The 9,899-nt window shown below is 34.3% G+C and overlaps 2 protein-coding genes across 2 annotated transcripts; both read right to left on the bottom strand.

Moving 5' to 3' along the window:
* Positions 1-94: 94 nt before the first annotated feature.
* Positions 95-4,443, bottom strand: LOC128670869 (eukaryotic translation initiation factor 4E-1A-like). The gene is made up of 5 exons (XM_053746884.1): positions 4,285-4,443; positions 2,602-2,900; positions 2,012-2,186; positions 1,110-1,194; positions 95-328 (listed from the first exon to the last, which is right to left on the bottom strand). The coding sequence occupies exons 1-5, from the start codon at positions 4,303-4,305 to the stop codon at positions 195-197; spliced, it is 714 nt and encodes a 237-aa protein (XP_053602859.1). The 5' UTR covers positions 4,306-4,443; the 3' UTR covers positions 95-194.
* A 344-nt stretch (positions 4,444-4,787) lies between these two features.
* On the bottom strand, positions 4,788-9,672 carry LOC128670579 (eukaryotic translation initiation factor 4E-like). The gene is made up of 5 exons (XM_053746353.1): positions 9,556-9,672; positions 9,084-9,262; positions 7,616-7,793; positions 6,907-6,994; positions 4,788-6,400 (listed from the first exon to the last, which is right to left on the bottom strand). Exons 1-5 carry the CDS (start codon positions 9,583-9,585, stop codon positions 6,243-6,245), a joined length of 633 nt encoding a protein of 210 aa, XP_053602328.1. The 5' UTR covers positions 9,586-9,672; the 3' UTR covers positions 4,788-6,242.
* Positions 9,673-9,899: the final 227 nt, after the last annotated feature.

Raw genomic sequence — 9,899 nt, 5'->3', positions numbered from 1 at the left:
AGAACAAAATAATGCGAAAAAAATGCAATTAAATTTAATCTTAGGGTACTTTACCGAAATGCCTTATTTTTTATGAAATAAGATAACTTGTACATAATGAATAATACTTGATTTTATTGCAGCAAGTATTACAGACCTTAATAATAATTCAAATAGAACACAGATAAAATTGTAACATTGTAACGTTATAATATCTATGAAATAGAATATAAAACTTTAGGCGTATTGTGTGGTGTAAACTCGAGTCGTCTGATTCCAAGGACAGATTTCAATTCATGTCCTATCCTCATGACGGCTTTTTGATCTTTAAAGTCCTTCGTCCAGACTCCTGTAAAACATAAAGAAAGTTATAAAATAAAACTGCATTTGCACTTCGTCACATCTCTATACATAGTATGAAACCAAGTCGCTTCCCGTTGTCCCGTGGGAATTTCGGAATAACCTATGTATTATTCTAGGGTATATTCTACCCGTGTACCAAATTTCTTAACAATCGGTCCAGTAAATTTTGCGTGAAACATACATACATACATCCTCACAAAATTTCGCATTTGTAATAATAAATAAATATTATGACAAATCACACAGATTAAGCTAGCCCCAAAGTAAGTTCGAGACTTGTGTTATGGGATACAAACTCAACGATGCTATATTTTATAACAAATACATATATAGATAAACATCCAAGACCCGGGCCAATCAGAAAAAGATCATTTTCCATCATGACCCGACCGGGGATCGAACCCGGGACCTCTTGGTTCAGGGGCACTCACTTTACCACTGCGCCACCGAGGTCGTCAAAAAATAATAATATAGTAGGTAATATTAGTAGGATAAACATATGGACAAACATATAACACAAACATATAACAAAATTTACACGTACCTTAACAAAATTTACACGTAACCTTCCTCAGGAATCATACTAGTATCGTATATATCTATTAATGAAAACCGTTCAAAAATCCGTCGGGTAGTTTTTATCTCGTTCATACAGACAGACGCGACAGGGGACATATTATAATATGTAAAGATAAGAATGAATAAATTTTGTAAGGATTTCTGTTAAAATTTAATCCACAGGGCACTGCTATTTATAATATACTGACCAATCTTTGAGTAGGGCCTGATGTAGACTACGACGCCATTAATAGAGTCGTTGTCTGCGAAATTTTCTCCAATCACCAAAAGTACCTTGAAATTATAATTAACATTAACTACTAATTATAACAAAACGACACGATGAGAAAAAAATCACTGAGGAAAACAGACGTATTTTCAAATAAATGTCTAAGCTTACAAAAGTTTGGATTGACGTTCCCGCCTGGTCCAAACAGAAGGGGCAATCCCACGACAAACCCAAGAAGTGCTAGCAAGCTAGTAGTCGATATTAAGATATCGACAAGGTCGCGTGCCAATGGTCTGACAGCTAAGGATTGGAGGACAAAAAGTAGGAAAAGGGACCCTGGGTTCCCTCCGACGTTATATGAAACCAGGAAAACGCTCAGATCTGATGAAAGAGTCAAAAATGTTTAATTCGAAATCTTCTTTTGTTTGTTTGTTTTAATTAAGTACTACGATGTCAAATTGATTTTTACGTAGCGTCCCAATTTTTACAAGTTTTTATTTAACTTGCAATGGGCGGGTGGTTCTTGCAACTCAATTTTGAAGTAGATTTCTTCAAACTAATTTTGTACACATGTTTAATTTGAATGACAACGCATTATTATGATAAGCATGACCTGATGAACGGTTCAGACGTGATAACTCCCCATCACACATTGAATGCAATAAGATCTCTCTGACAACAATAAAAACTTTATACAGATCTAAATGTATGTAAACAAAATGTGACGATCCACGGGTAAAATTACTTTACGGGCGTTTTTGTTTGCGTTTTAATTTTTTATCGGATTAAGATTTCAGTAGAAAATAAGGCACCTACAGCCGCGGAATTTCACATACTGTTTAAAAACGATATTATGTAAGTAATAAGTTTTTTAACACTCACAGTGTCCAACCAAATCCTGTCCAGCATCGCATGATTACCCTTCTCAACCATAATCAGCCATCGGCCACCGCGTCTGTTCTGTCCGTCCTCCCACATCGGCAGAATTCCTTTCTTGAAGATCGCATAGTCTTGTCCTGATTTTAGTTCTGAAGGCGACTTCATATAGTGGTATAGACTGGGAATCGAGCGCATTATAAAAAAATATAAAAAATTATGCAAAAATATCTTTCAAATTAAGTATATTGAAAATAGAAGAGGGAAAATGTTAGGATAGTTGATACGACGACACGACACGATGCCTTCTTTAGATATAGAAGGAAGGTTCGGTCGAAGACCGTTACACGAGAGATAGTTACACCAGGCAAATAAAAAGAACAAGTTGGTGCCGTGCGTGATGTATCTAATGTGTGTATTTAATATGGGTTCTCGATATTTTTTACAGAACCTGAAAGAGCCTAGCTTGACATAAGATGATTTCAGTAATGATTTTAATGTAAATTTATTCACTTTAGGGCCAATAATTTGTATGATTAGAGCCTACTTATATGTACCTCCGTATTTGCAAATAAATGAATACATTCAACACTTACCACCAATAATCTTCCACGGTATCAAAATTGGTCAATTCAATAAGATTGTCTTTCCACTCCTTCGACTTATTGGCTTGCAACCAGAAGCTCCATGTGTTCTCTAGAGGATGCTTACAAGTTCCCGGATGTTCTCCTAGTCCGGTCACAGCTGCTTTTTCTGACACTTCTAAGTTTTCCGCCACTTCTACATTTTCCGACACTTCTGCATTTTCCGATTCTTTTAGGATTTCATTAACTTTAGAAATTTCTTCAGGTGAAATATGAACTTCGATTTGTCTAATGGGTTCATATTTGTTTCGCTTTAAAAAAAAATCGTAATTACATAACTATATACTCGTACTATTCCCAATTCCTTTCAATTAACAAAAGCCCATTAATTTCGGTCATTCCAGTTTGTCACCCCCGGTTTTGTCCCCGCCGGAGAATATAAAATAAGAATATGTTTTTTCTAAATAACCTGTTTCGTTAAAATTGGATCGATAGACTCTAGCCTTCTTGTAGCTAGTTTTAAAAATTGACTATGTTGCTTTTTTGACTAAAACTATTAAACCGAGCAACCGAGCAAGTACCTACTTAACAAAAAAAACACAGGAAACATTTTAGGTAGTGGGCCGGTCACGTTTGCCGCATGCATCCGGAGGATACCATCTGACGGATACAGGAACAGAGGAAGGCCTAGGACGAGATGGTCGGACATCAAAAATTTCGACAAAGAGTGGCAAGAGAACACCAAGGATAGGAACGCGTGTAGGAAGTTAGGGGAGGCTTTTGCCCAGCAGTGGGACTTAAACAGCTAATAAAAAATAAAACTATTAAATATTTTAGTCATCGACATCACGCAATGTACAGACAACAGCACATCAACCCAATCGAAATGTAAAGTAAACTCGCCAATTTAAGGTCTGCTCTGTGGATAACGGTAACATGAATGAAATGTAGTTTGACACTAGGTACGATCTTTGATACATATACTTTTAGTAGGTACCTAGCTATGTCTGATATCTTATCGATTATTATTGGAAATACTTATAGCACTTTGTGACTTGGATAGGTAATATGACGCAGACTACCTACTATCGCCGAACTCAGATGCCGACGCGAATGAATGAACATTGCGTAGTTAAGTGTCCGCGCTTTTATTTACCGCAATGTTAAACCAACAATGTATGCCAAATCCACCGAAGTTCGGTAATGCATAGCCGGCATGACACCAGTGTTAGCAAACACACTCGATAAGAAAACAATACTCAATGGATTCAAAGTGGACGAATATGTGACGAATATTCACTTCACTACATAGTATAAAACAAAGTCGCTTCTATCTGTCCCTATGCATGCTTAGATCTTTAAAACTACACAACGGATTTTGATACAGGTTTTTTTAATAGACAGAGGAAGGATTTCAGAGGAAGGTTATTGTACTGTGCCCGTGCGAAGCCGGGGAGGGTCTCTAGTTGTCTAATAAAAAGATTTAATAAAAATCACTGTACCTACTGTGATGAGAATTTTTGACAAATTAAAACAGTAGTTACTTTTAAATTAGAACTTTTAACTTTTTGAAGCGTATTTTTCTTGTATGAACTTGGGTACCTGGAAGTATTGTATATTCTATGACTAATATTCCTAAAACTGTGTACCTACTCAAAGTTAAGATTAGAAAATGAAACTATAATATGTACTCACTCTCATTGATTTTTTCCTCATGTTTAGAAATTGTTTGGATGTTTGTTCTTGTGTTACACTCACAGACTGAAAATTATTCAACTATAGGAACTCTCTGCTTCCTCACTCCTTTTTGATATGATTTGCACTACGAATACGATTCCACAGAATGATTCATTCATCATTCATAGAGGCGAGCAGAAAAGAAAATCCCAGAGAACCAGTGTTGCCCGCATCAAAATATATTAATCATAGTAGAAAACAATTTTGAATGAAATTGTAAGAAAAAAACACACCAAACCAAACATTATTAATCGCTAAATTATAGTATAAAAATATGCAGGTCACTCAGTACTTTATTACTCCATCGGTACCTTTGCATGACCTTCAAACAGCCGACGGGCAAGGTGGCGCGAAATAGAAGAATGGAAATTTTAGTATCAAAGGCTGATTTACTTTGGGCTTCGCTGAGCCATAGAAGTAACTAAAATAACACATAACAATTCAGATAAATAAAACAAAACTTTAGCATAATTTTCTTTATAAAATACCAAAATATTGTTTGACTGACAATAATACCAAATTCAAACGTTGGTGCAGGGGATTTAACTTATGACAGGCAACACCTAAGTGTAAAACTAAAATATACAAATTAAAAGCGAGTCTGAATACGTGAACAACCAGTTGTTAAAATATTATCTGTTAACTTTTTATTAATGAAAACATATGAGAGTCCAAATTCTTAGTTCATTATTATGACAATTTTGCATACCATTTTGCATTGAAATACATAAAAATCAATGAATATAATTTAAATATCAGTATGCAAACATGCCAGAAATTATTGGATGTCAACCTTTATCTACAATCTCTGTCGCTCTTTCGAATTATAAATATAATAATTGCGACAGAGATAAAGGCTAACGTTCCTCAATGACGTCATTTACCTAGCAGTTAGAACACAAAAGGAATTCAGACACTCGGTACATTAAGGGGCGCGCCATAGCGCCATACAGTCTTACAGCTATGTGACATATCGACAAACATACTTAAGCACAGCTTTAGTACAAAAATCAGACTTAAATTTTAGTAAATCGCAACGATACCGCCGCGAGTCGAGATGGTGAATAAGAATTACAAGAAACTATCAAAACGACAACCTAAAGTGTACCTACTTCTGTTAAATAAAAATCTTAAAATCTTTTAACTATATGAAAACTTAACAGTAGCTTACGAGATGTTTACAGGGCAATGACAACCATAGACAATACTCATTAACTGCTTTGGCCACGAAATCTGCATAATTCGTCCTGTCTACGTTTTATGCTCTTTAATCATAGACAATATTCCTTAAATGCTTAAGTCACAAAATCTGCACATTTTATTGTCCTGTCTAAATATTTAACGCTCTTTGAATTCTAAAGATATTACATTGAATCTCAAAAGCCAGTTTGATAACATCGTTCTTGCCGCATTTTAGATAGAACTCTAAAATACAGCACCACAATACGATGTGTGAACTCGTTTAAGACCATTTCAAAGTACAAAATTAACTTAAGGAGTGTTGCACCAGTCAACTTCTGCGCACAAAAACGCCAAGTACGCAATTTTATCTAAACAACAGCGAGGCAGGTTAAAGTTAACGTAAAACTTGACTAGTGCAAACCATCCTGAGACAACCAGATTTAATCCTAAAACAAGACTTATCAACTTTAATTGGAGAAACATTTAACTGATCTTATAAAATAAACAAAACTTTTAATCAAAGATATCTTTACCAAGTTTGAATGATATTGAAAAAAAACAACAAATCTGTCTTGTAATAGGAGAAAATCACGCCATTTTTCAACTTTGCAAGCACAGAGTCCATTAGGAGACACAATCGATAGATTTCGAGATCGAGCTGTGAACACAGATGTACTTGCCCAACTCCACCTCATACAACTAAAGTTATGTTTGTGATACATTAATTTAGTTGACTAAACAGTGTACAGATTCTTAGTGGCCGAACTGTGCTTCACCATGGTGTCCCTATGAACCTGGAAACCGATCTTTCCATGAATTCCAAGCTGCTCTTTCAATTTCCTTCCAATTTCTAGGTTAGCGTGTTGCTTAGATGTGTCTGCCGTCCAAATACCTGAAAAACAAAGTAAAAACACTTTCAATTTAGTTTCGATGTCCATATCCACAAACATCATAGTTCCAACAGTTCGAAGTGGTACTGGTGTAATGGTTAAGACGCCCGCCTGTGGATCGAAAGTTCTCAGGTTCGTAGCCTACTCATGCTATATGAGTTCGTATACCAATCTGACTCATACATTGGCTTCCAGTGAAGGAAAACATCGTGAGAAAACCTGCACACTGGTGGACAATTAAGTTCACTAGCGTGTATGCGACTACCTGCCACTAGATGGCGGTAAGTAGTCACAAAAGTCATGTCAGATGCCTTTAGGCGACTTGAATAAAATCAACCAGTGTTAGCAATAATACACTCTATATGTTTAACTTAACTTTTAGACCTTCTAGATTGACAAACAGTGGATGCCCTAGGTGGTGGTAAAATAACCCCAGCTCCGCCATGAATAATATATATAATTAACATTACTAGGAATAGAGTATTGATTTACAAAAAAGAAAACTTACCAATCTTATCAATCTTTGCTCTAACATTAACAACTGCTCCACATATTTCTTCTGGGTGTTCAAAATTTTCACCAATGAGGAGGAGCACCTGTGAAATACATTATATTAGTTTTTATATAACATTTAATTTTTCTTTTAGACAATATTTCACATGCCACGCCTGGCAAAATGGGCCACCAACCAAAATTTACACCCACATCTTTTATATATATATATACATATATATATATATATATATATATATATATATATATATATATATATATATATATAAAAGATATATATATATATATATATATATATATATATATATATATAAAAGATATATATATATATATATATATATATATATATATATATATATATATATATATATATATATATATATATATATATATCTTTTTATTATTGATTCATTTGTAGAATTTTTATTTTAATTAAATAACGGAGAATTTTGGTTTTGAATATACCTATCCCTTAAAATAAACAAGAATAGTAATCTATACACGTATGAAATTCTTGATTAGACAGAGGGTGACTTGGGATGGGAAAACTCGTTTTGTAAGACTTTTTGATCTTTAGAAACTCTTTTCTTTTTTATTTTATAACATTGCATTAAATTAAGCTAATGCATGTGTGTCCTGAAGTTCGGGAGATTTTATCCATCCACAGGAGGATATGGGGTGGTCCTATTCTAACTAGTACATACCACATCTAGCCAGAATCTGTCAAGATCAGAGGTGCGCTGTTTCTTCTCCAAGCTGATGAGCCACCGGCCACCCATCTTGTTGGCGTCGTCTTCCCACATGGGGCGGATTCCTTGTTTGAATACTGCATAGTCGTGGCCTTGGCGCAGCTCTGATGGTAGTTTAATATGGTGGTACAATCTGAAATAATAGATGTTTTTTTGTCAATGTCAGTATTTATTTAAAGTTTTATCATTTAATAAGTTTAACTTTAAAATTGTCAGTATTTTGCTTATTGTAGTAATAGTTACTAATGTAAGTGTGAGTAGTACATTTCATGTTGTCTTTATATATAAAAAAGAATTGTCCTGTGTTTCATATACCACCAGACCAGATCTCGTGAAAACAATACACATTTTTTAACAATACACAAAGTTTTTTTTCAGATGGGTGCTGGGAGAAATCCATGGGCAATTATGATAAAGGCTACAGGTTATCAATATTTGAATCATGTGTTCACAGTTTACCATGCAGACTGTTAAGTTTGGTAAGTCAGTCAGATTGGCAAGATTAAATAAACTCCATTCATAGTAATGTTAATAACATCAGGTATTTATTCATGGCGGAACTGGTGTGGGTGCCATTCTAGGAGCTCTAAAAGTTAATCTGGAATATGCCTCCTCAAGTTAATCTGTATGTCATACGTTTTTCCATTTTTGTTACACTATAATTTTTGGGCCTGATTAACCCTTAGGCTATTAGATTGTAGCCGGGCCGATTGGGCCGGGAGTGAGAATAAGGGGTGTTGAAATCATACATTCCCATGCACTAAATTGAACTAGCATCATATTTCAACTAAACAGACAAAACACAGAACCAAAATACAATTAATTATAAAAATGAGATATAAAATAGGCCAGGGGATAAATTCATTTAATTTAATTGATTATGTTTGCAGGTCAAGGGGGAGCCTTGACATGCAAACAGGCCTCCTAGGCTAATTATGATGATGCATTCTTATACCCTGATTTAATGGTAGCTATAAGTCACCACTTGCAGATATAAAATATTTTTTAAATGTAGATTACAAATTACCAGTATTTCTGAATTAATATCAACAGTGCAAATGGTTAACAATTCTTAGAATGCATATCACCTTACTTTTTAATAATATAATTATGTTTACTTCCACTGTATCCTAGACTAAAGTGCTTACATCATCGATGAATCATAAAAAAACTATAATTACAAAAGCACAGGTGTACCAACATTCCTTTACTCTGTAATACTTCAAATGATAATTCATGTCGAAAACGAATTCGAATTTTGTTCCTGTACTTGATAATAAATAAAACTGCACAACTAATACATACCATAAAGAGAATATGATAACTTTGTTGTTAAATGGATAAGAGCACTGCTGTACTGTTTACATACAAAAATCTAGAACATCGTACGGTTTTATCAGTAACACAATGAACTTGATCTTACCTCCAGAAATCTTCGACGGTATCGAATGTGGTCAGCTCGATTAGATTCTCCTCCCAAGTCTTATTTCTGTCATTATCATAAAACCACAAACTCCATGTGTTCTGCAACGGGTGCTTGATGAGAAATTCTGGTGGGAGCTCTGCGGTATTATTAGTTTTCGTCTCGGTGGTCGCGGACCCCTTGAACACACAAGTCATTTTACAGAATCTAACCTAAAATTCACTTAGCTCTAACTTCAAAAGTTTAATTAAACTAAAATGTTTTGTGATTATAACACGTCAATTAACATGAAATATAGCACGGAAATTATTTATTAGCTACAATAATCGGTGAACATGAAACAAATGCTACAGTGAAAGTTAATCTAGCCACATCAGCATTTCTCAGCCAATAATAGTAGAAATACATTTGTATAAACGGTAAATTAGGGTAGTTTTATTTTTAATCTTAAAGGCTAACGCAATTAATCTACCTCCACTTCTTCTGTATTATTTCCAGCCATGTCACAAGAATATCTCGTACCAAATTTTTACGAAAAGGAAGACATCAAGTCAAGGTGTTGCCAACTATAAACTTACAAAATACTACGAAAAACTATCTACTACATACTACTACTATAGACTAATTTAATAGCAATAACATTACGCGTGACATGATGAACCTGTTTATATAATACTGTAATAATACATAAAGTGTAAAACTTATTCAACATAAGTTAATAAAATGTTTGTTCGATGTTTCAAATTTATATATCTATACCAGTAAAAAATAAAATCAACCCACAGATATAAAAACATTACAACCCTGGTTTTGAAA

The sequence above is a fragment of the Plodia interpunctella genome, chromosome 6 (genome assembly GCF_027563975.2).
Source record: "Plodia interpunctella isolate USDA-ARS_2022_Savannah chromosome 6, ilPloInte3.2, whole genome shotgun sequence".
Lineage (NCBI taxonomy): Eukaryota > Metazoa > Arthropoda > Insecta > Lepidoptera > Pyralidae > Plodia > Plodia interpunctella.
Note: the sequence above shows the minus strand (reverse complement) of the source record. Positions and strands in the feature narration are given on the sequence as shown.

Coding starts and splice junctions, on each gene's coding strand:
- LOC128670869 (XM_053746884.1), bottom strand. CDS start 4,305: ATGAGGAAAAAATCAATGAGA. Junction 1,195..2,011: donor ACAGGATTTGGTTGGACACT/GTGAGTGTTAAA, acceptor TATAATTTCAAG/GTACTTTTGGTGATTGGAGA. Junction 329..1,109: donor CAGGCCCTACTCAAAGATTG/GTCAGTATATTA, acceptor TATGTTTTACAG/GAGTCTGGACGAAGGACTTT.
- LOC128670579 (XM_053746353.1), bottom strand. CDS start 9,585: ATGGCTGGAAATAATACAGAAGAAGTGGAG. Junction 7,794..9,083: donor ACCGTCGAAGATTTCTGGAG/GTAAGATCAAGT, acceptor CTATTATTTCAG/ATTGTACCACCATATTAAAC. Junction 6,995..7,615: donor ACAGATTCTGGCTAGATGTG/GTATGTACTAGT, acceptor TGTATTTCACAG/GTGCTCCTCCTCATTGGTGA.